General features: G+C 36.7%; 3 protein-coding genes across 9 annotated transcripts; 2 read left to right on the plus strand and 1 right to left on the minus strand.

The window, feature by feature from the left end:
• Positions 1 to 2520: 2520 nt before the first annotated feature.
• Positions 2521 to 13688, plus strand: LOC117931964. Of its 2 annotated transcripts, XM_034853032.1 has the most exons (8): positions 2522 to 2876; positions 4157 to 4219; positions 7815 to 8570; positions 8716 to 8850; positions 9797 to 9880; positions 11766 to 11825; positions 11935 to 12021; positions 13044 to 13688. In XM_034853032.1, exons 1-8 carry the CDS (start codon positions 2580 to 2582, stop codon positions 13347 to 13349), a joined length of 1788 nt encoding a protein of 595 aa, XP_034708923.1. In that variant the 5' UTR covers positions 2522 to 2579; the 3' UTR covers positions 13350 to 13688. The 2 variants fall into 2 exon arrangements, with proteins under 2 accessions (XP_034708925.1, XP_034708923.1); XM_034853034.1 differs by lacking the exon at positions 8716 to 8850 and having other exon boundaries at positions 2521 to 2876.
• A 1284-nt stretch (positions 13689 to 14972) lies between these two features.
• Positions 14973 to 19760, plus strand: LOC117904865. Of its 3 annotated transcripts, none has more exons than XM_034817673.1 (3): positions 14973 to 15192; positions 16270 to 18232; positions 18881 to 19760. In XM_034817673.1, the coding sequence occupies exons 2-3, from the start codon at positions 16286 to 16288 to the stop codon at positions 19208 to 19210; spliced, it is 2277 nt and encodes a 758-aa protein (XP_034673564.1). In that variant the 5' UTR covers positions 14973 to 15192; positions 16270 to 16285; the 3' UTR covers positions 19211 to 19760. The 3 variants fall into 3 exon arrangements, with proteins under 3 accessions (XP_034673564.1, XP_034673578.1, XP_034673571.1); XM_034817687.1 differs by lacking the exon at positions 14973 to 15192 and adding an exon at positions 15228 to 15278; XM_034817680.1 differs by lacking the exon at positions 14973 to 15192 and adding an exon at positions 15285 to 15624.
• Positions 19761 to 20279: 519 nt separating this feature from the next.
• LOC117904887 lies at positions 20280 to 27555 on the minus strand. Of its 4 annotated transcripts, none has more exons than XM_034817706.1 (10): positions 27363 to 27553; positions 26702 to 26790; positions 24439 to 25709; positions 24229 to 24347; positions 23821 to 23945; positions 23143 to 23242; positions 22898 to 22975; positions 21830 to 21913; positions 21225 to 21310; positions 20280 to 20940 (listed from the first exon to the last, which is right to left on the minus strand). In XM_034817706.1, exons 3-10 carry the CDS (start codon positions 25658 to 25660, stop codon positions 20763 to 20765), a joined length of 1992 nt encoding a protein of 663 aa, XP_034673597.1. In that variant the 5' UTR covers positions 25661 to 25709; positions 26702 to 26790; positions 27363 to 27553; the 3' UTR covers positions 20280 to 20762. The 4 variants fall into 4 exon arrangements, 3 of the variants coding, with proteins under 3 accessions (XP_034673597.1, XP_034673589.1, XP_034673605.1); XM_034817698.1 differs by having other exon boundaries at positions 27150 to 27553; XM_034817714.1 differs by lacking the exon at positions 27363 to 27553 and adding an exon at positions 26906 to 27135.
• Positions 27556 to 27702: the final 147 nt, after the last annotated feature.

Consider the following 27702-nt stretch of genomic DNA (forward strand, 5'->3'; position numbering starts at 1 on the left):
TTCCATGTGGGTTCGTTTTGGTTTGCCTTTTACTTCATTTGTCGGTAATGTTTTGTTTACTACTTACTGCTTTCCTTCTTCTGTTTGGTGGCTGGGAAAGTGACGGATGAGAGAAGTAAGACGGAGCTGGAATTTTATGTTGAAAAGCGGAATAAAGTTTTCGGTTTGATTGTGTGTTGTTGGTTGTTTGGCTGAATAAAGTTTGGTTTTCCTATTTCTTGTGAAGTAAAAAGTAGAAAATGCGAGATTTGAGCTTTTATTTCCTTTATTTTCTTGGCAACCAAACAAAGGGCTACTTCAAGATGGGTGTTGTTTGAAAGTTTAATACTCCGTTATGTTTTTTTTAATTGGGCATTTGAAAATACATCTTGATAATGTAGCATGAAGAAAGGGGGTAACAAATTTGTTTACTTTTATATTCGACTTTAATTATGGGTTTGAAGTTAGAATGCTCCATTTATCACATGTGATCATATCAACTCTTTGATTGTAAGGTTGTGTCATTCTTTTCATCCAACATGTCATTAACAAGATGTTCTTCTAACATCTTGGTAACATCACAACTTGATCCATGGGTTAGTAATTTTTGTTTTGATATTTCACTAACTAAAAGCATGGATCAAAATATCGGTAAATATGGATATATTGATATTTGGATTTTACGTCGTAGATATTTTTACACAAATATCAATGAGACAAAAATTATCAAAAAATGATGGGAATGCTTAGAAATTCAAATCCGAATAATGATAAAATAAACAAGAATATACATGTTAAAATTATTTTATAAGTGGAATTGTACACTTAGAAGGTTATAATTGAGTTAAAAAAATATTTGATTTTATTAAATGAAAACAATTTATACATAAACATAATACATATGACATTGCAACAGTTCTTAATACCAAAATGAATTTTAATGTGGTTTCATCATATTGTTATATGAAGGGACCTCATCTTGTTAAAGACAACATTTATACCAGGATATGGAATTTCGATAGTATTGATTGTAAGTACAAACATGTTGGACATAAATGAGATAAATATAAAAAGTAGTTAAAAATAAAATGATAATATAGATTTAAAATTAAAAATTAAAAACTAAGAAAAATATAATATATTTTTTAAAAAAAAAACCTTTGAGATTTCCCAATATATTTGATATATCCCAATATATTTTCAATATTTTGACATGCTTCCTCTGCTGCTCCACGTGTCGCTTAACACTAGATTTTTTCGCCGATTTTGTCGATTTTTTATCGATATTCCTCCCATTGGATGACCGATGTTGAATTTCGTTTCGAGGCTACTCAATATCTAATAAATTGGCGAAATATCGCTGATAAAATCCGATTTTTCAATCTATGACTAAAAGATTGATAGTGAGAGTTACTATTTTAGAATCTAATGTTTTATCCACCAAACATTCTCCCAAATGCCTTGGTATCATTAAGATTTGATTCATGAAGCAAGTCGCTAGTGTATACTAATAATACACTAGCGACTTGCTTCATGAATCAAGTCGCTAGTGTATTTTAGTGCTTGATCAAAGGCATGATTGCCATAGTATTCTATAACAATAGAATCCCAGAGTTACTATATTCCTAGTAAGCCAATGCTATTTGTCTTAATATAACCATTTATTCACAACAATTGTATTTTGCATAGTGGTATTCTTACGCAACAATAAGCATTTGAAACCAAGAATAAACTAATGCATTCAACTACCTTAACTTTATAATAAAGAAAAACACGAGATTTTTAATATGATTCGACAATCAATGTGATTCCTACATCAATGGATTGTAATAACATTCGACAATTCACTAATCAAAATATGAAATGGGTTACAATGGTGAGCTCAACCCTTGGTATATTGAGTGAAGTACAATAAAATTGATTTGGACTTAATAATCCAACATTCTCCCACTTGAAAATCGAAATACAAGTAAACATTCTCCAATAATTAATGGATATGATGTACTCGAACAACCTATCCTCACATTTGATTTACTGAAACTGCGGCACATGACTCCAGTTTCTCTAATATCACTGCTTTGGTAAACATGTCAATTAAATTATTGCTAACTTATATCTTCATAAATATCAACACCTCATTTTCAAGTAAAGGTCCAATGAATATAAATTTTTACAATTCGTGTTGTTCGTGTTTATAGGCATTTGATATATATACACCGAGTGTTAGACCAATAAATTATATAATGTATTTTTTGATGAATCTTTTATTAGGATAAATAATTTTGGTCATCACTAAATATAAATGGAAATAAATAAAAGTCCATCAAATTTTGAATTAAGAAGTAGAAAACCCTTTGCAGTAATATGGAATATATATGTAAGTACAGAAAATGGAAATAAATTATTTTATTTTTTAATATCATAATGATATATATATATATATATATATATTATTTATTTATTTTTCTATTAATGTGAGAGAGGCAAATCGGAAATTTCGAGAAAGCAACAGCACCGCCAAGGGCGAGGATTTTAAGAGCGCCACCTCCCCCTGCCACCTGGCGGTCACACACGATTTGAGTTCACTCATCACACGCTGAATGGGCAACCGCCGATTCGCCCGAATCACAACTAGTGACGACGAAGACGAAGCCCAGCCCCCCTCTCGATTCCATTCCCCGGAAATGGAGAGGCAGCAACCCAAGCAGCGGAGGAGGAAGAAGATCAAGCTCCCAGAGGAGGAAGAGGAGAGGGAGAAGGAGACGCAGAGCGGGGACGAGGAGGCACCCCAGGAGGACGCCAAGCCGATTGGAGACGCCGTTAGGGTTTCGGGTAAGGGGAGAGGAAGGAGGAGCCACTACGAGGCTTTCGAGTTCGATGGAAACCGATACGATCTGGTGAGTTTCTTGTACTCGTGTTTGTGGCGTGTTTTTTATTTGGTGGGATTTATGGTTTTGATGGTCTGGGTTTGGGGTTTCTTTTTTCCTTTCTTTCCTGGGTTGGAGGAAGAGTTGGAAATTTTGAACATTTTCGGACAGGGGAGGGCAATGTTTCGGATTTTTATTTATTTATTTATTTTTTTGGTTCCCGAGAAGAATTAGGAGTGGGAAGGATAATTGCAAGGTTGAATCTTTGTGTTTTGTGTTTTTTTGAGAAGGAATAACATTCAGCTATGAAGTTTTTAGTGGAAATCGATTTGGCGAGCTGTAGTGATGGTGATTTCTGTGCGCATTGTAATTGGTTTTGATAGGTGAAGAGTTCAGTGTATTTTAGGGTTTTGGTTCAACTGGCTTTGGGGTTTTGTTGTTATTAATCGAGTTTTGGGAACAGGTGCTTGGGTTTCTGCTTTGCTTTGTTACCTTATTGTATTTTATTAACCAGAACCCTTCCTCTATGCATTTGTCGCTCAATATTTAGAACCTCCCCCCCACATAGTTTCTCAAATGGAAAACACTTCCGTCAGAAGCGCACAAGATCCTATGCGGGCCATGGAGGAAAGAAGAAAGAGGTTCCCCTTCTCTCAACTTTGACAACTCTAAAGGAAACCTAGAACGGAACAATGATATAAGGGGACAATGACCAGGATGGAGAATTTGATTTTATAGGATACAGAATTTGATCCAAGCAATCAAATTTGCCTGAAACCCATGTTCTCCACCAATAACTTAGTGGAGTCCCAACTGATATGATTGTAGCTTTTTCAATGTCCAGCTTACACATCTTCCCCACACCCTAGCTTTGTAGCTTGGAATCGATTGCCTTATTTGCAATAAGGACAACACCAGGACTTGGTTTATCCTCCACAACCATGTTGGTTGGGCCATGCCCCTGTAAAAGATACTCTTTCTTGTAACATCTTGGGTGGAATCCATCAGTCCTAACATGAAGTTCACCTGGGATTTTCAGTTTTCCCCTTTTGAACATCATCTTTAGCAGGGCAGTAATCATCATTCGTCTTTTCAATAAAGTTGATAATGCTTGATTTAAAGATTTTTGTGTGTCTATTTCAGTTCTAAGTGCTTCAAATTGAGAATGTGCATCCATGTGATTCAATGATTTTTGGGCCCCAGTAGTTATTATTGCTCCATTTTTTAAACAAATTAAAAAAAGGATCTTACTTGTCAAGTTATACTCCACTTCTTGTTTACTTTGATATCATTTTATTATGGTTGTGCAGGAAGATCCTGTGCTTTTAGTTCCTGAGGATGAAAAGCAAAAGCCTTATGTGGCAATTATTAAGGTGATTGATTTGTTAACTTAAGTTTATGGATTTCTGTATGATACTTGGTCATCTGTAATTCAATTCTGTTCTCATGCTTTCTTACTGCTTCCTCTTGCTGCATCTCATTTCACATGCATATTCTATTGTAAGGTTCATTTTGGTTAATTCATAACAGTATACCCCACAGTTTGATTACCTGAGCATATCCAAATAGGCAGTTTTCTTTGAACACTGTGTCTGATCAGCTGCTTCTAGGCATCTGAGCCTCCAGTGCTTGGATATTGTTAGGTCTGGGAATCCCTTTGAATTCCTCTTATAGTGCTTTAAAAGATTAGCTAGTTCTACAAATATATGGTTATATTTGTATATATGGGCATAATTCATTTTATGGTACGAGTCAAGGACATGGACCCTGAAAATTTTGGCATAACATTCTTTGTTAGTGGATTGATTGGACTTTGGAACTCAAAAAATCGTAGTTAAAAGCTTAGGAAGCTTATCTTGTATGTAGTTTGTAAATCACCTATCAAAAATATAATGAGTTTATATATCATAATTTGTTAAGTTGAGTTCATTAGGACTTTAGTTTTCAATCTTCATATATGTATCACATTGATACGAGAGTTCTCATATTTGCCTCTTTTTTATTATTTTTTCATGAAATTGATCATCCCTTTCTCTATTTCATTCTTACAGTATGTTCATATTTCAGATTCTTACTTGTTTTTATACTTATTTTTCAATACGCCATGTTACTAGTGTCATGTAAACATGAAATGGTACTTATAAAAAAAAAAAAATGTAAACATGGAATAGAAAATTACTGACTCTGCATAGTACTTTATGATACCTGACAATAGGAAAATGATATATGATGTGATTTATGATTTGGTGTATGCATTTGAAAGCTCTTTTAGGGGCAGAAGTTGATGTAAAAACAAGTTGATAATCCACATTTTCAACTCCATGTTAATTGCATTAGATCATACTAAAATCCTCAATGAGGCCTTTATGAATAGTGGCAAGAGGGCCTTGAGTGAAGCAATTTGGATTGAGAGTGAAACAGAGGAGGTGTTCATAAATTTGGAGTCGCTTGAGAGCTGCTTGGTGGGGAGTTGGGATTGTCCTTCAGCCCAATTGCCTAATTCTGACTCACCGAAGCTTTGGACTCAAATTTATTAGGGTTTAAAAAGCGATTTGTAATCTCAATTCTTCTTGAGTTTGAAGATTTTTTTGAGGCTGAAAAAGTCATGGGGTTCGGACCTATTTTGTTTGAGGGAAGGTATTTGCAAATGTCTTCTTGTGGGGTAGAAGTTGGGTGCCTTAGAGAAGGTGCCTCTGACGGGGAGGTGTGGTGAGGGTGAGGGTGCTAAGTTTACCGGCTCATCTTTAGGGAATTTTTTTTTTTTTTGAGAGGTTAGGAGATGCTTGTGGGGGTTTTGTATTGGTGGATGAGGAGATTGAGAAGAGATGTTACTTGAAATGGGTTAGATTGCTTGTTCATTTCAGTGGGAGTAAGAAGCCAAACTGGTTGATGGTTGTGGATAGGGGCCATGTTAATACCTTCCAATTGTGGTGGGAATCCTCGCCATGGGTGTCAAGGGCGTCTTCAAAGAGAACCCCACATGTTTAGAGGTTAGGGAAGGATGGGAGGGTTTCTCACGCACAGATGGGAGAGTGAAGGGAGGCTTCGGGTGCCATGAGGAAGAAGGTTTGCAGGCCTGCAACATTAAGGGGGATGCGATGGAGACATGTCCTATACAAGTCAATTCTAGGGGGAGTTGTTCAAATTTGGTCAACAAGGAGATCTCTAGGCCTTTTGTGGAGGCGGGCTTGAGGCCTTTTAAAGACAACGTGGGAAGTGATGGAAGCCTGGGCCTCTCTTTGGGTCAGGCCTTAGCCGTTTCTTCTAAGGCTCCAGTTGAGAGTCAAGCTAGGCCTTCTATGTTTGGGTCGTCGCTTCCTATTTTGGTGAAGCAGCCCATTGGGAACGAGCTTGTGTTGAACCAGGATGGTTTTTTAAGCCCCTTTATTGTGGGGACTTTTGACATTCCCTTGGAGTCATAGGCAGATCCCCTTGTTTAAGCGAAGTTGCTGGGCCCAATGGAGTGAGAGTTCAGAATAGATGAGGTTTTGGTGGCAGAAGTGGCTTGTTTCGGGGGTAGGTTTGCCTCCCCTTCTTCTTCTCCTTCTCCGTTTGGTTTTCCCTTTCTTGAAGAGGAGTGTTTTGCAAAGGTGGGGCCTTCCTGGGGGTCTTAGGTTTCTAGTCTCCAGCCGCTTAGCTTGATGCTCCTAGATAGGAGGATGGTGGATCTCACAGATAGCATGGAAAAGGCACCCTTGGGTAATGAAATGGTGGCTATGGCAGAGGGTTTGGAGGCTAGCAATGCTTTGGGGAATTGTAGGGTTGCGGATAAGGAGAATTTGGGCTTTGGTACTCTCCTAGGTAAGTTTGTTGCCTTTAGTAGCTTTTTGGGTTTACCAATGATGGAGTTTGAGAAGGAAATCAACCCTGTTCTAAAAAAATTGGAAACAAGAAGAGGGCTTGGAGTTAAGATTGTTGGGGGAAAGAAGAAATTGCCTTTGGATATTCGTTTGGAGAGAAAGATCAGAAAACTAGAATGTTTGGTCAATTACAATTGCTCCCCGCTCTTGTCCAAGGGAAAGGGGAGAGGTAGTTGGGTGTGTGCTCCCTCTCTTTGAGGTTGTTCTCTTCATTTGGAAGCTTGGTGGCGGGTTTTGGGTCCCAGATGGTCTACGGGGTGTCTTCTGTTTCCTACTAGTCTCTAGTGGTTTGTTTTGGTGTGTTAAGTGTCTTTTCCCTTAGAAGGAAGTCTGGTTGTTTTTTAGGTTTTTGTGGTTTGGGATGGTTGGTATTTTTTTTTTCTCTCCCTCTATTTCTAGCCTTTTGGCATGGGTTGTATACTTCGTTGTGTATGTGGCTGCACCACTTTCACTTTTTAATATATTCTATCTTTTATCTATCAAAAAATGAAAAAAAAGAAAAGAAAAGAGACCTTTATGAAGATAAATCCTGTGAAGATCACAAAGTATCATACCATTCTCCTGGTGCAAGATTGTTATATGGATGGTGGGTGTATTATGCGTTTGAGGTGTGTCTGATACACTGCTCAAAGAATGTAGTAATATAGCTGATGTGGTCATGTCATCTTGTAATGGATAACACTTGTTTCAAAAAAGGAACATATATTTATGAACATTGTAAATTGGATCAAATAACTGTTGACTTAATTCCTTCCTTTTTTCTTACTTCGGAGGGTGGAATGGGTAACTTGTAGGATTGTGAAATTATACAAGATGTATGTTTTAGATGTGTATATCAGGGGGATGGAAAAGAATGAAAAGAGTGGATCGGTGGTGATAAACTAGGTGGTGGAACCAGAAAGGAGAGAAATGATGCTATTGTCTTATGAAAGATGCTACTATCAGAAGATAAATAACTCCAAAAGAGGGGGTAAAGAAATTTAGATGAAGAAACACATTTTGTGCTCTTGCTTCTCCTTTTGGAATCCAATTGTTTGTATGTATAATTCTTTGTTGTCTCTTCTCCATTTTGAATTGTGGTATTTTGGAATTGTTGCTCTGGTGACAGGACATTACTCAGACTAGAGAGGGAAGCATTATGGTAACTGGACAGTGGTTTTATCGTCCTGAGGAGGCTGAGAAAAAAGGAGGTGGAAGCTGGAAATCAAGTGATACAAGGGAGCTGTTTTACAGTTTCCACCGTGATGAGGTTCCAGCAGAATCTGTAATGCACAAATGTGTGGTGCATTTTGTTCCTTTAAATAAGCAACTCCCAAATCGTAAACAGTTTCCTGGTTTTATTGTTCAAAGGGTATATGACACAGTGGAGCGGAAACTTTGGAGGCTGACTGATAAAGACTATGAAGATAACTTGCAACATGAAGTTGATCTTCTTGTTCAGAAAACTCGATCCCGTTTGGGGGAACTTTTTGACATTGAAATTGAAGAAGTTGTAGCTGAGCAGGAAGATCAGACGAAATCCAAAAGGACTCTCAGAAAAAAGAATATGTCACCTCTTGATGTTACAAGGGATGATGAAGCAACAACCAGATTTGACCAACATTTAAAGCCAGAAACACCAGGGAGCTGTACAAGTAACATGTCGGAATACTACACTATTTTAGTGAACTTTAAGGCATTAACGGGAGAAACTCATCGTGACAAATGGCTGGAGAAGCTTCTTCAAGGAATTCAGTCAGTGTGCTGTTCTGATGATGATGTGCACAGAGATGATAAAGAAAAAGGTGGATCTGGTGACAGTGATCATGCAAGTGATAATAACCGCACAGAAACTGCACATGGATCTGATGCAAAGAGTCTTACTGTAAGATACATTTTTCCTTTCCATTTTGGTTTGCCCTTTAGAAATGTTTGAGAAAGGTCTCTCTGTGCAATAGCATGATTAGTGTGAATAGAAAAGATCAAAGCTATTGATATGATTGAGATGTTTCTGTTTGTTGTGTTTCCAGGCTGGCAGATCTTTTATCTGGCCAGATGCTGCTGTTCCAGCAGTGACTGCTCTTGAGCAAGCATCACAAGATGCTTTTTCTTCAGATTTCCAGAAGTACAACCAAAAAATGCGACAGTTGGTGTTCAATCTCAAGGTTAGGGGAGCCTGTATGCTGTTCATATGCTTATGCACAAGGACATACATTTTGGGTGGACCTACAGAATCACTAATTGACTCTTTTTTGCTATTTCATGAGGGATTAACTATACTATTTAGGATTTGCACAAGTGTGAAGTTTTTTACTACCCTTTATCAAAATTTAAAACCATACTTCTTCTGAACATTTTATAATATACATATGTTTCTTTTCAAAGTCATTTCTAAATAAGTACACATCTCCCAAATTGATGAATTTCTATTCTCTCATTTTATTGTTATAGTTTTCATTCTTAGCAATCAACGTTGGTTATGAATATCAAGGGAGAGGTATACGCATTGGGCATAATGTGTTTTTTCTCCTAAGGTTGATATGATGTTTATTATTATTGTTGTTGTTTTAATTGTTATTATGGTCTTTATCTTAATGCTCAACAGTCTATGAAATGCATCAAAATAATAATCAGAGTATTTTCGTCTCATTTTATTTCAAATATATTTAAGAGATAATGAAGTTTAGGACAAAACTATATTCATATAGTGTTTAGGCCCTTTTTGGATTAGCTTTTTGTTTGTCTTTAGCTAGAAGCTGAAGTGAAAGCCAAAGTCATATTTTCAAAGAGTAATATAGATATTGTAAAAGTTTCATTGAACATAAAATAACTTTCTACATAAGCTAGAATGAAACTTGTACGAGAAGCAATATTTTCATGGTTTCTATATTAAACTCATTTGCAGCATTAACTCTTATTTAGAATGTAAAAAAGTGTTTGGCTTTTAAGGAGTGAATCAAATGGGATCTTAATTTTCTAAAACCAACAAAAAGTTGAAATCTTGTAATTTTGGAAGAATATCGTGGCATTTATGTGCCTACTATTTGTTGCAACTGTTGTCATATTTTTGTAAGACATTGATGTCTGTTCTTATCTTTTTCCTTCTCACAGAACAATCCACTATTAGCCAGGCGTCTACTAAATGGAGAATTGGAACCTTCAAAAATACTAAACATGTCACCTAATGAGTTAAAGGTATGGTGTCTATAATGGGTCCTATTTGCACAATTATTACTTTTCTGCAGTTCAATTACAAACTGCTACTGGGGGAAATGTTATCTATCTGTGATGTCTGCTGGCCTTGTGGTGGAGGGTATAATACATTATTATGATAATGACTATGCTATTAGCAGCAGCATTTTTGCTGAAGTCGCAAATTTTGTAGATTCTGTGGTGTTATATGATGTATTATATTGGGATCTTTTGCAATATTGGAATTCTCACTAGTCCTGTACTTAAGTCAGCTTTATCATTGCTAGTCGTTCTTTCATTGTGAAGGACCTTCGAAGAGATTTTATGAAGGTTTCTGTTGTTTATTCAGTTTTCTTCATGAATGTTAAGACTTCTTTGGATGTGTTTGTTTTCTCTTGACAGTGTTCTTCTCTGGAAGAAAATGAAATAAAATATTTTTGCTCACTGTTTCTAGTATAGTAGTTTTCAAAAGGTGTTCAAATGATGAAGGATTTTGCCAGGAACTCAAGAGACCTTCGATTTTAGGTGGTTATTTGCATGATTGTTCTGTTGTTTTAGTGGATATGTTGCATAGAATTCAACCTTTGTCATTTGCCTATGAAAGAAATAAAAATCCCAAAGTGCTCAGATAAGAAACCAGTCTGAAGTCTGATAAGGGAAAAAAAAAAAAATCTGTGTAACTGTGTAAGGAGCCAAGCATACCTATCAAAAAATAAAAATAAAAAACTGTGTAAGGAGCCAAGCAGAAATCTAAAACTATTTTGATTATTGAAAAAGGAACATGAGATAGGCATGTAGAAATTAGTACTGGAAGTTTGTGGATGGACATTCTAGAGGTGGGGGAACTCCTCAATGTTCAGAACTGCAAATTCACCTAAATACCTTTGATGGAGTAATTTCTGATTTTTTTTTTTCCTTTCATTTATTTTTTGAGTAGATGCTAGAGATTCATTCCTATCAATTTTGCTCTATTTTGGACCTTTATAAAATGACCAAAATATAGGACTCTTTTTAAAAACATTAGTTGTAAATTGAACATTAGGAATTATCAGGGTTTTAGCCCAAATTGGATAGAAATACCTTATTGGCCCACTGCCTAACAACTTAAAACTTGTAGGTTAAATTGGTAGTATGGAAACTTTGGTACAGAAATGGAGGCTATATAAAAAAGGAACCATATAATGAAGCTATTAATTTATAGAAAATGAAAACTTGAAGCAAAAATTTTCCTTGGTTGATAATGTATCATTCGACTCTCCATTTCCCCAACTTCAAAGTTATGTCCCTTAGGTTTGACATCCATTACGGGGCTTCTACTTGTACATAGTAACTTAGTTGTGTTATCCAAATTAGTAGCTAGAGTAAAGCTTTGTATGTTATGGGAAAGACCAAAGAGAATACGGGGAAAATATCATGTTATTAAATGTTTGAAATATCATAGGCTATTAAATGTGTAAAATATTACAAACTATTAAATGTGTCGGGGAAGCAAATATTTTTGTGAACATTAATAGCTATTTTTGGCATATCGACTCAACCCTAACACATGAACAGATATCTTGGATCATCAATGGGAATTTCTTCTAAGTTTGCAAATGGGCATAACAGGCAATCCACCCTTAGGTTGCAATTCTGAACACTAGACAAAACTAATGTGGTGATTTGTTTTCTTTCAAGTCTTCAAGAGTTCAAACATTAGGAGCAGATATGAACTTCCAACTTTTTGGCATTCTGCAACAACAGGAACAATACTGTGATAAATATTTGCTAGTACTTTTAGGTGCTTGTGATCTGTAATAAACTTAACCAGGCCTATTTCAATTTATGATATGTAATTCTGTCTTCGGGTTGTGCATTATAATTGTAACTGATTTTATTTTTGCTTTAGGAGGGTTTAACGGCAGAAGAAACAGCAAAGAAGGAGCCTGAGGAGTTGAAGCGAATGCAGGTTTCTCTCTTTCTAATCCTTGATTTTTCTTTTTGGCTTTCCTAGTGTTTTTGTTTATTTTAGTATACATCAGATGTTCTCACTATTATGTCTTTTTCTTGGGTTTCAGATGACCGATGCTCGCTGCAAAAGATGCCAGGAAAGAAAAGTGGGTGTAACAGACATCATCCATGCAGGAAATGCAGACCGCTACCAGGTTCTTGCATTTCTTCGTGTTACACTTCAACTTTTTAAAATTATGTTATATGTTCTCTATGTATCATGTGTTAGTAACATGCTTGTACACCATCAAAAGCATATTTGTCTATTGTAGAGACAGTGTTTTGGTTTTTGTTCTCTACTTTTGAACTTGCCCATACACTTGATTTCCAGATACATGTGTTCTCTGAATCTTTGATGCTGTTCTCATGTTTATAATTGGAAATGTTGTATATGCAGTATCCATATTTACCTAGGTGGTTCTTTCTCATCATGTTAAGAAAACCATAGAAATCCAATAGCTGAATACTAATAATATACTAAACTGAATCTTAGATTTCAAGCACCAAAATTATTCTAGATTTAATGGCTATAACTATATATTATTATGCCTTTAAATTCTCATCAACTTAAATTAGGCCCATTAACAGTGTAGAACAGTCATGTTGACTGGTCATTCATTGTACTAAATAAGGTAAAATACATTTGATGGATAAAATAACGAGAAAAGGTTAACAAAATTATGTATCATGAATGCTCAATGCATGAATTAGGGGTAGCCATTTGTTTGGAAAGGAGCTTGTCTCTGCCAATTTCTGCTGGGTATCTGTAAGGTCCAACAGATGCCAAAAGAATACAACTCTTCTTGAGTAACTGCAATAAAGCATCATATAAGCTTGAATGTGTCTTATATGGATTATTGGAGAGGGTAGAGTAAAACTTCATGATCATGGAAAATAACATGAAGCAATCAGAACTACCCTTGTTAGAAAATTCAAAGAACTCAAATCATAAATGAAACTGTTTTCTCAATTGAAAACGTAAAGGTCAATGATTTATGTGAACTCCTGCATATGAATCCATTTTTTTTTTGGCAGTTAGCCTGTGAAGTTAGTTGTAGAGGCTCTAATTGAAGATGGTTTTGTAACTTAACATTTTTGTTGGTAAGATAATGCTGTAGCAATTGTTTCCTAGTGGTTATTGACCTTTTCTTTTTCAAACTGTGTGTGTTGGTTTCAGTTGGAGTGCATTGCCTGCGGTAACAACTGGTATGCTCCCAGAGATGAGATTTCCACATTAAATGATGGTCCAAGTTCTGCCAGGAGTGTGGGTACAGCACCATGGGCCACTGCCAAGTTTGAAGATGTTGAGAAGAAGCTAGTGAGTCCCCGTGAATCTGAGAAGCTGGAAGCCTTGAAGAAAACAACTGAACCATACATGCCAGTCTTGGACTCCCAGAAATCATTCGGCAAGCCTAAAAACGAAGACAACCCTGCATCTGCTAAAACTAGTGACAATTCTGGATCTACTAAGGTTACAGAGTAGGATTTGCAGCTGATGCTTTGTAATTTTATGTCAATAGTCAGGCAACTGGTAAGAATGCACCAGGTTGATGCTCAAGGTTGGTGTGTCTTGGTGCTTTCCTAGGGTTCTCTTGTACATGCAATATAACTAGGCTCCCTTCTCAACTTGTATAACAAATGTCGGCCTGTCTAAAATGCTTACCACCAGTAAGGCTAATTCCGGATATTATACAAGTTAAACCTCAAAGGCAGCCATTAGATTCAGGATATGATCAAAGAGAATAATACCATGGGAGAGTTGATTCTCTTTGCCAACAGTTGGGTCTTTGTCTATTTTATATTTTGCTTTGTTCTTTGTTCACTCTGTTTTTGGTAGTTGCAGTATGTATGAATATGATGGTGGGGGGTCCTAGGGATAAATCTGAAATTCCAGGTGATGACTGAGGGTATGGGGGTCATTTTGCCTACTTTGAAGGTTCCGTAGGGAAAGGCTCGACCGCCCCTGTTTTGGTTGCTCCCGCCTAAATCAAATCCGTCATCATCCACCCACTAAATATTTTTACGAGTTTGTAAATGTTTATTTCTTTTTCACTAATTTCACCCACTGTAGTCTGTATTATGATTTTATTGTTAAACTCTTGTACGATACGCTTTTATAACGCGCGAAAATTCTTTTTTTTTTTCAATAAAATTTTGAACCAAAATATTCTTCAAAAGTGATTGTAAGAACAAATTTCAAAACTACTAAGGCCTTGGTTGGGTAACTTATTTCTAAAATAGTTTTGAGAAATAATTTTAACAATCGGTTTTTGAAACTTATTTTTCGATGTTTTATTGAACTGTTTGAAAATTTGAAATATTTTTTAATATTTTTAAATATATTTTAAAATTTTTTTATATTATATGTTTTATTTTTAATTATTTTATATGTTAATATAATTATTTTTTAAAACAGTTCTTATAAAATAAGTAAAAATAATAAAAAATTAAGACTGTTGTTCAAAAATACCTTATTTTTTATTTTTAAGAAAAAAAAATAAGTTTTGATTGTCAAAAATGTTTTTTTTATGTTGTCATCGAGAATAGAAAATTGTTTTGAAAATAGTTATGTCTCGGGATTTTGATGTCCTCTGATTGCAACTCCACCTTTACTTTACAAAACTTATAAAAATAATTTGCATAACAAAAATGCTGACTCATCAAAATGATTTTTCAACAAATACAATCAGATACTGTTAGTAAATACTAAATAGTAATTATTCATCATACCATTTATTAAAAAAAAATAAAAATGGTATCATTCAAGAAATTGTGATAGTTGGGAGATTTATTTGGTAATGCAAATTAAGGACCCATTCACTTAAAAAATATAAGGGGATCTGGAATTCAAACTTTACATGTATGATACTGGCAACGGTTGGGAATAGTATACTAATTGTAAGATCTTCTTCCAATATATATATATATATATATTTAAATAAACAAATGGGGGGAAGAAAACAAAATGATTTCTGCAATTCCCAAAACAGGAAAAAATAATTGTGGCACTGATGAGTGATTAGTGCACCAACTTTTTTTAATTAATGAGCAATTATATCCGAATTTGCCCATACAAAATCAAAAGCAAGGACGATAAGAAGGTGGTATGATAAGGGGTAAGATTGTCTTCCACCAGGTGGGTCCGTCCTTGGAATGCATGCACGAAAGTAATAGAAAAAAGAAAAAGAGAAGAGAAGGAAACACGCAGCACAAAAAACACATAGCAGCATATGATGACTTGAAGAAGATGGCTTTCTTTAGTAGACATGGACTGAAGCGATGCAGCTATTTGTCTCTCTTTGCTCATGTGAGAGAGTGTCGAGTGGGTAAGAGTGGAATCACCCTTTCTCTCTCTCTCTCTCCAGTTTAAGGCATGCTGTTTGTTTCTCTCTCTTGTCTTCTCCCCTACAAGGTCACTTTTTGTTGTGTTTATTGTGCTTTTCTGTTGCTTGCCTTGGTTCTGACTCCTCTTTCTTTTTACCCCTGTACTTTTCTTGATTCTTTCAGAATTCTAAGTACTCTTTTGGTTACAGCTGACTGTTTTTTGAGATGGGGTTTTGAGTGTTTTTTTTTTGCTTCTCTTGTGGATTTCTGGAGTCTTTGAGCCCAAGAGATTTGGGAAATTGTCACTTTTCTTGTTACTGTTTGTGGTTTTTTTTTTTTGCTCTCTTTGAATGCACTACTCTGAGATCTAGTGGGGTATGTCCATTTTCGCAAGCATTTGTGCTTTTTAGCTTAGGGTGCAAGGAAATGTAAAGGTAATGTTTTTAATAATTTTGCTTGGTTTCTGTCTGCTTTACTCGTTTTGGATTGCTTATAGACATGAAGTGATTCCCAGTCGGGTTTAGGGTTCAGTTTTTAGGATCAAGCTCGGATTTTTTTAGCCTTTCCAATATCAGTTTTTGGAATAATTAGTGGGTCTGTGCTTTTCCCTAATTTCTTGCTTGTAATTGCTTCAACAGCAGAAGATAGAGCATTATTGGTTTTTGAAGTTTCTGCAATTTGAGAGAATGGCTTTGGTTTCCTTATTTCTGCAGATTTAATTATTTATCAGCATTATTATTTCTTTACTTTCTGCTATTCCATAGGATCTGGTTTTATGCATCAATTGTGATTTTTTTTTTCCTTTTAAAATTTTCTCTGTAGATCTTAGAACCAGATTATAACTGAGAGATGAATGTCTTTTTACCAATGCCAATTGATTTTTAGGGTTGTGTAAGATTTCCAACTTTTTAATGGGCTTAGAATTTTAAGTTGATTCTTCAATTTGAGCCAATTAAATAGCACGAAACCTACCATATTCAGTTTAGGAATTTGATTTCACTTGTTCAATTCTGATGTGGTGGGTGGCTGGCATCTTGCTTCTATAGGTTCTGATCTGTTTCTCCCCTCATTTGTTGCAGAGCTGTGGATCTATAAATGCAACTTGACATGGAGTTGGATTTTGAAAAATACTGTAGTTTGGGTCTGAGTCCTAGAACTGTTCTTCCATCTAATCAGCGTTACTTGGGAATTGGAAAGAGAAATACAAAGGAAAAGCCCGCACGTAGAAGTAACCTTTTGAGCATAGAGGAGGACTTTGCAGAGATAAGTTTTGGTGATTTTCACAGTTTTTCTTGTAAAAGCATTCCATATAGACCTGTTGGTGTGGAAGGTAATGTAGAGCTGAAACGGGGTTCCATATATCAGAGCTCTGAAGAAGTAAGGAAGACGAAGAAAATGGGGGCTGTTGAGGGGAGGAGAAAGATTGAATTGTCCCGTAGTAGTGATTCATCTTTCCCCTTTAGGATTGTCGACTCCTTGTGTAGTTCAGATGAGGAAGACCCGGTTCTGGAAGAGAAGAGATCCCCAGTGAAGTTTTTGAATTCTGACTTGAATGCATCATCTGTTAGGAGACCCTGCTCTCAGGTTTTCAGTCTTCCCTCCTCCCCGGGTCATTTTCTCACCAGAGGTGGCTCATCAGATGGATTTTCTGAAATCGGTTTGAATTTGGATAACAGAGAAAATCACTCTGCTGGAAGTGCAGAAAGAGACTCAATCAGAGATTCAAAGTTCAAATGTGATGATGTTGTTGGTCCTCAAAATGATAGCAATGACCTCTTAGAAAGAGAGACGGTTCTGACTTTGTACAAGTCATTATCTGCTAAGGTAGCATTGCCCCATTCGCCTTCTCAGTCAGAAAGTGATTACTCTCGGACCAGTCCAAAAGCCCGATTTAACCCTATTAGAAAGATGTTTGATCCATTCACAAAGTCTAAATCTCAGCGAAGTCCTTTGCATTCTGTAGTAAAGCCTGGTGGAGTCACAAAAGGGCCGGCAAGTGGCAGAAATAATAAAACGTTTCGGAAATCTTTGTTGCATGACTTTGCAAATACGACACAGCATGTGGAGTTGGCATCTCAGTTTGCCAAGAAGGAATTCCATCATTATGCAGTGCCATGTTCACCAGCTCACTTACATGGACATCTCAAGTTGGAAACTAAACATGGGGTGCCCTTTTTTGAGTTCTCATTGAAGCACCCTGAAGATGTTTTGGTGGCCAAGACATGGAAAGTGAACAATGCCTTTAATTGGGTGTATACCTTTCACTCCATTCACAATAGAAAGAAGAGTAATGCCAGTGGATGGGGATTGAAAGATAGCAATAAAGAAACCTCTATGGTGGGACAGATGCAAGTGTCCTGTTACTTGTGTTCAGAACTACAAGATGGTGGGAAATTTGGCAACTCTATGGTAACTGAGTTTGTCTTGTATGACATTGCACATGCAAGGAAAAGTATCACTGCCCGTGAAAACTCTTGTCATTCCTCTCAGGCTGCTGAACCTGCCAAAGGTTCTAATGAAGGCTTGGCTGGGCAAAGTTTGGAGTTGGATGATATGTCTGATGATGCAGTGAAGCTCAAATGTCAAACAAATCATGCTTCTAATCATGATGATTTTGATGCTGCAGTTCCGTACCCTTGGGCACCTGCAAATCTGCATCCTGATCTTGAAATAGCAGCTATTGTTATTCAAGTCCCATTTGAGAAGAGAGAAAGTTTGAAATACAAGAGAGGGGAGAAGTTTAGCAATAAAGTGCATTCTGACTTTCTTGATCTCTCTATGGTTGAGCAGAAAAAGAAGGACGTTCTTGACATGAGCCCAGCAAAAGTGAAGGTGGTAACTGCAAGTGGGAACCATGGTTTGCCAAGTGGTGATAGTCGAGGCCCTTCATCATTACTGGATCGGTGGAGGTTGGGTGGAGGCTGCGACTGTGGGGGCTGGGACATGGCATGTCCACTTATTGTGTTTGACAATCCCAGTATTGTAAGTGTTGAAGATTGTCCATTCATGGAGAATCCGCAGCCTTTGGAACTCTTTGTTCAGGTAAGCTTTTTCATCTAAATAACATTTGGTTTTAATATGTAAAAAGATCAATCTTCAAACAAGCAAAAGGATTGGAACTGTTAGTCGAGGATTCAAACCAGGAGATCTATAGGCAGAACAAATAGATCTCCAAGAAAGACCCTGGAAATGGTGAATTCTCATTGTGCACTTGCCATGTTATCTTCTATACCATCTACAATATTTTGATGTATCATATATATGTTTCATCGGATTTTGCAGTAAGAACTTTAATTTGAATTTGTTTACTTTTGAGATGGATATATTAGTTCGTTATTTCAATATTGTGTTAAGAATTCCAAAATTTATCTTTTCTTTATTAATATCATTGGAAAATTGCAAGCCATTATCTTTGGTCTCAGCTCCTTAGTGAAGGTTGAATTTGTTTGCTGGCATTCCCCATAAACAAAGTAAGCCATTTCATGTGATCTCTGAATGCCTTAAATATGTTATCATCTAGGCTCTTCTTAGAAACAGTATCCTCAAAATAGAGCAATTATCCTATGCAAATATACCCTTTTGCTTGGATATAATTAGTCTCACCATAATGCATATAGATTGCACTCATGCTTGGTTATAGGTATTCCTTGGACTTTACAAGTTCTAACATGATTCTGATTTTGCATATAGGGAGCCAAAGAGAGAGTGCCTGCATTGACCATAACAAGGGTCGAGGAGGGACAGTATGCAGTTGATTTTCATGCACAGTTATCCACATTACAAGCATTCTCCATTTGTGTTGCTATGTTGCATAGTTCAGAAGCTTTCTCTACTACTGGGGATGAGAAAAACAGACACTTGTTGCATTGCAATTCACTGAAAATGCTTATAGAGGAGGAAGTAAAATTCTTAATCGAAGCAGTCACTGAAGAGGAGAAGAGGAAAGTCCCTAAGCTGGTGGAAGGAACACTGCCACCTTTTGTATTCAACCCACCCTTTTCTCCCATAGCTCGGGTCTAGATCCAGCTTGCTCTGTAAATCTGAAATTGCTTCGCTGGAGAATTCCGGATCAGGTCTGATGATGTGGGCTGCTGGTTCCTTTCATTTATACCAAAGGGTTTACTACAATGAAGGCTCAGAGATTCCCTTGTGGTATAAACTCAAGCAGCTTGCTAGGTGAATTGGAGATGTTGGGGTTTGTGGGCTGCCATTTCTTGCCATTTACAGTGAGGGGTTCCCACACTAGATGTACTAAAGTCCTCATCTGGTACCGTCCAATCTCTTCTGCTGATTCTATAGGCAAATGTTAAACAAAAGGCAATACTGTCCATATTATTACTCGATAGAGAGGGAAAAGAGGTAAATCATTGATAAATAGCAGTTTTGACTTATGCCTCTGTAATTTAGGATGGCCTTGGTGCTGAGAGGGATAGATTCTGGAAATGGCTCCAAAAGAGCTGTCTTTACTCTTTACTTTTGTATTTGGAGCAAAAAAGATCAGAACTTTGTATGGAGCAACTCTTGTAACTCAAAAGTAATAAGTAATGGCCAATTTTATATTCTGTCTCAAGAGTTATTTTATGTAACATCTTGAAATTCTCAGTATGCATTATTTTGAAAACAGTATGCTGTTGGAATCCATACTTCGTACTCCTTTTCTGATTTAATCTTCCCTCATAAAGAAACAGGGATCCAGCTGGAATGGGGTAATGGATTCAACAAACCCAAATCGCAAAACACTTTGCTTCCCAAGTTGGATTAGGGATTTGTTTACGAAAAGCTTTCCTTCTGGGCCCTGGGTTGCTTTACTTTGGAATGTTCCTTGATCATGTGCTTCCCAAAAGACATCTTCGTGGCCTGTTGTGTCTGGTCATGCCTGCTGGGCATTTGGGACTCCTCGGTGGTTGGCATGTCCTTCGTCCAATAATTATGTTCCCCTTAAATCCAATTCCCCATTAACTTAAAGGCCTTTCTCCTTTTATCAAGCTCAAAGCTGAATGTTTATGGCTCTGTGCTATTAAAGGTTGGCAGCTGCTGAAATGAGACCAAACATTTTCTGGACTTTTGGCTCCTAATCCAACTCAAAAGGTACTTCGTCGAAGACAATCTCTGCAATTCCTTGATTTATAAGGTGGGAAACAAAGCTTTATTAATCTGATATACACTTCAATGAAATGAAATATAAATGATATGACCAGAATGATACAAGCCACCTCCTAGGCAAACTATGCTTTATTGGCTTCTTACTACACTTCAAGAATAAGGAATATGAATGATTCAATCCGAATGGTACAGAGACCTCCGCCATAGCTGATGCAATGATGTTAAAATTTTGCCAATGAGGCAAAATGGCCTAAATGAATGAATGGCATGATCAAGAAAACTGGTACAACAGCTTGTCTCAGGCTTTTCCAAATAAGTTTGTGCATCCATTTCCCTTAAATGGTTTCCCAGAAGCTTCAAAAGATAGTAACACTTGGGTTTCTTCACTTCTTTACCGCCATGCCACCACAAATAAACTGTCTGAGAGTTACGTGCTCTCAGATGACTAAGAATGCAAGATCAGAGTTGGTCATGATGGTGCAGATGGCAATGATGATGTTGAATCACCTTCCATGTATTGCTCGTTTGGGATCGTTTGTGCATGAAGTTTTGGCATCTCCAAACAAAATAAACTCTTGAAAAATTCATATGATGCAAAAAAGAGCGCTCCTTGTGACACATACATTATCAATCTCGGAGTTAATCCCCTGATAAGAAAGAATGAGATTAATCATCAGATCAAAATTACAGTACCACAGTATCATAAGATCTATAAGCAGAAAAGGGACCAGTCCACGGTGGCTGGCCGAAGAAACATTTTCTAAAATAGTAGCCAAACCAGCTTTGCAACTTGCTCAAGGACTACCATATAGCTAACCTAAAGAGATGTAACCCATGAATAAAGTTACTTCATAAACTTCACAATTCCATTATTTCCCATTTAATGTAATAAGATAACAGTTTGAAAATGTAAAACCTAATGCAATCATACCTGTAGAGACCTCTCAACCCTTCATGCTTGCTTATTTCTTGAAGTGTGTGAAACACACTATTATATTGTTTCATGGATCCAGGAATCTACATAACAACCACTATGTCAGAAACATTACAAACCATGTAACCAGTTATAAAAATCTGAAATGGAAGATGATTATATCAAGCGAAGTTTTAGTAGGATCAATTCAGCTTTAGTTAAATCACCCATATAAGGAATTTCAGAAAGGCTATCAAATGTGAAGAATCTTTTAGAACCAATTGTTTACTGACAGTAAGGGATTGGCATTGTGGAGTGCCGATGTTGGTTGAGAAATTCTGATTAGTTGAAACTTGAGGCAACAGAAATGTCAACAGAGTTTAGATTTTAACTTCAACAGGATGCCTTAGTGTTTATTCAAATCAAAGGATTCAAAATTATGCTTCATACTTCTCTTGAACAGCTATTTGAAAAAAAAAAAAAAAAGAACTAGCACAAGCATAAACATTCAATTCCATCATATAATTGATGATTGAATGTCTCTAACAGCACAACTTGATTACTTTGGGCTAAGTCCAATGCAAATGCAGTAGCTCAATGGAAACAGCTTACAAATTACAAACCTGTGTCTGTAATCTTGTCTTCACCACATCAAAAGGAGTAGTAAAAAAAGCAGCAGTAGACCCAGCGAGTCCTCCACAAGCTAGCTGTAAGAGTACAAAAATTATTTAAGCTATTCTTTTTGAAAGAAATTTCTCACAGATAGCTCCATTGTTCATACCATTAAAGTGCTCTTCATAAGCAGCAGCAACAACAATTCCAATAACTGAAAACTAAATGAAATAAAACTAGTTGCCTAGGTATCATAAAAACAACCAACTCGTTTCTTGGAACACATTTCTGCATTAAAGGTTCAAGAAGGGGAGGATTCCTTAGTTTGGAAGAACGATGGGAGGGGAAATTTTAGTGTCAAATCATATTATAAGTCTTTAAGGGCTGAGAACAATTTATTATTCCCAGCCAAAGAGATTTGGGGATCGTGTGCTCCTCTTCATTAACATTAGACACGTTAATGAAGAGGGGTTGGTCCATGGTCAATAGGTGTAGCCTTTGTAAAGACAGAGAAGAATCAGCTAACCATATTTTGATTCATTGTGATAAGACAAGGGAGCTTTGGACTTTATTGTTAACATCTTTCCGTTTGGTGTGGATGTTCCCAGCTTCAATGAGAAATGTTCTTCTAGAATGGAAAGTTAAGGGGGCTAAGGAAGAAGAAAAGAGCAATTTGGAGATTAGCTCGGATTTGTCTTTTTTGGTGTATTTGGGGGGAGCGAAACCGAAGAACTTTCCAAGAGGAAGAGTTGTCAGATCAAAGTTTGAGGAATCTCTTTATCCAATCACTGTTAGAGTGGTCTCAGCAGTTTTTGGAGTTGGATAATCCCTCTTTTCTGAATTTTTTGGGTGCTCTTTATTGTGGCTAGCCTTCTTCTCTCTCTCTAGGTCTATTCTTTCTTTTTGGGAGCCTGGTTGGGCTCTTGATGTATACTGCTTGTATACGTAGGGTGCGCCCCCTGTTTTTGGCATTTTTCTCATTTCAATTTGCCTTTGTCTACCAAAAAAAAAAAAAAAACAACCAAAATACCCCAATGGACTTAAATGTGCAAAGGAAGAGGGGAGGAAAAGATGCAAACCGTCTGTAATGTGTTGGGTTTGGCATTAGGCTGCAGTGATGGCAACATCAATTGCTTCAAGCTTTCATATGTGTAAAACTGCGCGTGATCAGCAAAATCTTTAATATAATAACCACAAATATCACTTGCTGGAGAAGGGAGGATTGGAAAAGGACAAGCTGAAAAAATATCAGACTGTGACAAAACTGATCCAATACAGTGGTCTCAATAGAAGATAGATCATATGCATCTAAGATAACCCTAACCTTAATGATAGAGTGTGGAACATTTCGGCAGAGCACAGCCCCCCAACCCGCATATAGTGAAGGCAAACCGCCCTTTTTAATAATTCCAACCAAAGCATTCCTGCAGAGTAACATAGTGCCAAAAAAAGAAAGTCTCATTTGAAAAATCATGCCACAATCAAAATATCTTTTTGTTTTTAAGTAAAATTTCATTAAAAAAATTTCCAAAAAGGGAAGTGAAACTCATGTATATGAGATGTATACAAAGAAAAGGAAAAAGGGAAAGAAAAGAAAAAGAGTTCCACTCCTAAAGTACTATCCAAAACATCAATGAAATTATAGAGGAGAAGTTTCCATCTCATACTGGTCTTCCAGCCATAATCAAAATATCTTAAGGTCCTATACTTGAAATTCAAAGCAAATCAAAAGCAAATTTCCAAACTATTTCCAAATACAGAACTTGTGACACAGAGACATAGGAAAATCCCAAAGAATAGTTTCAACATTTTGTAAAACAGCTTAGATAATAAGAATGATATTAAGAGGGGAATAATGGAAAATTCTTTCCACACTACATTATACCACCTTTGTTTGAATAAAATTCTAGACAATAGAGATGACATTACTGCATATTAAAATTGTGAGCAACATTGAATTTGTTGCATAGAAAAAGCAAATGGCAGGATCTTAAATATATACCAGCAGTTTTGATAGTGTGAACCAATTTGCATCTGTTGCTTTATATGCTCACTGGGAGTAAAAATGAAAGAAGTAGCAATGCTTGCACAACCACCTGCCATGCAGTGTGCAATAGAGTGACATTCCTGCATAAAAAAAATGATTAAGTGCTCCACAATGACACTAAGCATCACATCTGTTATACTAAGAACAAATGCCAGAATAAACTTCTAGCCTTCACACTTGACCCAAAACCTGCTTCCACCAATGTGTTACCTGTGCCCAAACCCCACCACATCACTATCAAAAAATCAAACAAATATGGTGTGCCCCAAACACTCCTCCCACCCAACCACCACCACCAAAGAAAAACAAAAAAGAGTTCCACACACACACACATACACACACACACACACACACGTAAATTACCTTGGGAAAAAGAGGAAGCAAAGCTCCTTTCACCGATTCATATGTAAAGGTATAAACTGCAGAAATTGGTGCTGAAGAAGCAATATTGCTAGTAATTCCACGATAAAATCCTGCTAAACCTGAAAAAAGGTTCCCCACCAGTTTAACAAGGCCATTTCAACAAGCTCACCTAAGACAAGTGACCAGCAGTTCTTATAAGAAACAACGTACCTCTTTGAGAAATAATTAATCTTCCAACAGAGAAGATAGACTTCTGATCTGCCTGACAAGATTGAATGACAGTCTTAATTGTATCTACAGGGTGCAGGCAAAGGCTAACAAATACTCCAGCGAATGCTCCTGCAAAAGCATGCTCTTGTTTTGCAAGCGCATAATGATGTTTATCCTGTTTTGATGGGCAAGTTTCCATTTTCAGTTTATCCTTAGTGACAAACTCTTTCTGTCGATCAACACCCTCTGTTTTGTGTTGGCATTCTTCAAAAGCAAAATCAGTGGATGATAAGAAATTAGAGTCTGCATGAAGTTCAGAACTTGGGGTTCTAGAAATACTACCACCAGCTGCTATACCATGGTCAGCCCCAAGGAAATAGTCTGTGCACAAAGAGCTAATAGACACCCCTGTATTCATCACCCTTTCATTTGCCCCATTACCTTCTGTAACATCAGTACAACAGTCAGCACTTTCAGTGGCCGGGTGATTTGCAGGGATAGCGACATCAATGTTAATTCCGCAACCTGCAGTATTAGTTGCATCTTTTGAAATGCAACATTCTTTAATTTTCTTGTTCTCAATTTGGGTAATATCAACCGGAGATCTTAGTGTATCAAGAGTTATTTTACTCATCCATCTATATATATTTCCCAAATCATATGAGATTCCTACATTTGTAAGCCCCATTTCCTTCCAAGTCTCATTAGGCATGTTCGCACCACCACGCAGACATCTCAAGAAAAAAGAATGTGCATTGTTTCCATTACCAGGTTCAAACAAAGACATTTTTTGGGTTATATTTAAATGCTCAATGTTTGGCTGCACCATGGGTGAAAAAAGGCTAGCAGTCTTCAAATCAATGCAGAAGTATTTACTATTGGCTGAAGTAGGTACCCTGACATATCCTTCTCCACCAAGATAACATAATACCTTCTCTTTCTTACTGTCCGTGTCATTGTGTTTTGAATTTGCTTTGGGTTGGAAAATAGAAAGCGGACGGCTTGCACGATCCCATATTTGGCCAACTGCTGAGATGAGCTCGGTTGTGCTCAGAATCTCACAAGACTTGGATTCCGTTACTTTAGCTCTTCTATTATCATTATCAGGGAGAGTGCCGCCATAATCTTCATGGACAAACTCAAAAGATGCCTGCTTGAGTGACTTATATCTGTAATTGGTTGAAGGTTGATCTCTTTTGGGCTGTTTACTACAGAAACCCATTTTCTCAAATCTTTCACAAACTTCCTCAGAGAAGCTAGTAAAACAATGTCTTGACAAAAAAGTAACAGCAACAAGGAATTAGCAAATTTCATCATTGAATGTAAACCAAAAGAAATCATGTTATGAACTTGTTACTTTCATATTAATAAAATTTGCGAAAAAAAAAAAAATGGAATTGACAATACAATCCACTGTCTGTAGAATAAAGACAGACTCAAGCAAACCTTAACCCCAACCATATGGAGTCACCTGCACATCCTATATTGACAGTCTATTTCACAAGGCAGGCTATTGGAACCAAGATTCCAAATTGAAGCAGCGTGAAGTGTTCAGAATTAACTTGTAGGATTAAACTAAGAATAATAAAATTCCACATGATAGCAAAAATAATAGTGATAGATATACGAGTGTTTAAGACTATAAAGGCCACAGTTTATACCAAGGAAAAAAGATTTGAGATGTAGTTCAAGTGTGGGCATGATCTACATTACTGAATCAATAAACCCCCATTAATCACACAAAAAAAGTAAAACAGTAAAATGTGAATTCACAATTTTTTATTTTTAAAAAGGTGGAAAAAGTTCAAGAATGATAACCATTAGATGCACTTAGACAATCCTAACTACTGGCTATGGATTTAACAAATTTAAAGAACAATTGAAAAATGAATTCGATTCCAACTCCATTCATATCCTACTCAACGAAGTTCAGAAAAGGAGTTGATTAAAAATACATTTTACATTCCATGATGAGGATTGGAACTCTGAGAAACCAAGTTTTTCCTGTTAATCACATGTAATGCTTCATCATTCAATTAACAACCCTTTGAACTGTGGCTCATAAAGGTTCAACAAGGTTTAGAAATCTATCCTTCTTTTAGGCCTATGACTAAATGTGTAAAAATAAAAATTTAAAAGAACCTAAACATGGCAAATTGGAGTTTGAAACTCTAATAAATTTAAATCACGAATATAAAGGAAATTAAATCAAAACATCAATGATAAGAACCTCAAATGAAGAGCATGAATTAAATTTGTTTACCTGAAAATTCCTTCCCCGCTGAGTGTTACCCAAGCTTAGCCCCCTCTGATCTACTAGGATACACCAAATTGACTAGCAATACGGGGCCCCTGAAAATTATCATATAAAATAACAGAAATTAGACTAACCCACACAATGCAAAAACCTTGAACCAATAATCCAAACAAAACCCACGAAGCATCTACCAATCAAAATGTAAATAACCTTCAAACACCATTTACTAGTAGAAATGCAAAACATAGCTCGATCGAACAAGCATATCAAATCCAATCCAATACAAATACACATCTACAGAACACTAGAAATCAAGTCAACATAAAAAGGACAATATCCACATTGTTCTTTTCGTGTCGCCAGTGTTCTCAGCAGCCAAACAAGGTAAAGAAGAAACATATAGACTCAACACAGAGATTGAAATGCAAAAATCCCGAGTTTCAGTATTTGAAACCTCGATGAGTTCGCTCGTCCACCACCGGACACCAGTTCTGATATACGGCTGCAGTTCATTTTCCCGAGAAAATGCTGCAGTGTCTTCCAGAAAAGAAAAAAGTAGGGTTTAAGTAGAGAAGGGTTTTGAGCATAAGTTTAAATTCCGCAATTGCGCTCAATTTCAATCCGACATGATACGGATAGGCTAACGTGAGCCAGGTGAATCTCTCACCGTCAGGAAAACGCTCGGAAAATTCCAGTGTTACGAGCAGTTCCGTATGGTTTTGGACCCTTGTATACGAGAGACGTTGACGGTCGGGCTCCCTAGGAACCCATCGTGGTGATTGGTGGGGTTGTGGGGGGTTGATGAATCGATGATCAAGCGGTGGAAATGAATGAGAAGGGAATTTTCTTTTGGTGGGCGTGTAGTAGAAGATAATTAATGGACCAGCATGCAGCTTCCCAAATGTAAGTGGCTCATTAGAGATAGGACATTTTTGGAGCTAGATATTTCACAACTTTGTGGTTTGGGATTGACCCCATTGAGATTCTTTTCTTCTACCAAATGCCTC

This window comes from Vitis riparia, chromosome 2, assembly GCF_004353265.1.
Source record: "Vitis riparia cultivar Riparia Gloire de Montpellier isolate 1030 chromosome 2, EGFV_Vit.rip_1.0, whole genome shotgun sequence".
In the NCBI taxonomy this organism is placed as follows: Eukaryota; Viridiplantae; Streptophyta; class Magnoliopsida; order Vitales; family Vitaceae; genus Vitis; species Vitis riparia.

What these genes read in the sequence shown, in the direction of transcription:
- LOC117904865 (XM_034817673.1), top strand. Translation starts at nt 16,286, where the DNA reads ATGCAACTTGACATGGAGTTGGATTTTGAAAAATACTGTAGTTTGGGT. An exon ending in CTTTGGAACTCTTTGTTCAG is followed by an intron (nt 18,233 to 18,880) that starts GTAAGCTTTTTC and finishes TTTTGCATATAG; the next exon opens with GGAGCCAAAGAGAGAGTGCC.
- LOC117904887 (XM_034817706.1), bottom strand. Translation starts at nt 25,660, where the DNA reads ATGGGTTTCTGTAGTAAACAGCCCAAAAGAGATCAACCTTCAACCAAT. An exon ending in TCACACTATCAAAACTGCTG is followed by an intron (nt 23,243 to 23,820) that starts GTATATATTTAA and finishes GTTACTCTGCAG; the next exon opens with GAATGCTTTGGTTGGAATTA. An exon ending in AACCCAACACATTACAGACG is followed by an intron (nt 21,914 to 22,897) that starts GTTTGCATCTTT and finishes GTACTCTTACAG; the next exon opens with CTAGCTTGTGGAGGACTCGC.
- LOC117931964 (XM_034853032.1), top strand. Translation starts at nt 2,580, where the DNA reads ATGGGCAACCGCCGATTCGCCCGAATCACAACTAGTGACGACGAAGAC. An exon ending in TGTCACCTAATGAGTTAAAG is followed by an intron (nt 9,881 to 11,765) that starts GTATGGTGTCTA and finishes TTTTTGCTTTAG; the next exon opens with GAGGGTTTAACGGCAGAAGA. An exon ending in AGGAGTTGAAGCGAATGCAG is followed by an intron (nt 11,826 to 11,934) that starts GTTTCTCTCTTT and finishes CTTGGGTTTCAG; the next exon opens with ATGACCGATGCTCGCTGCAA.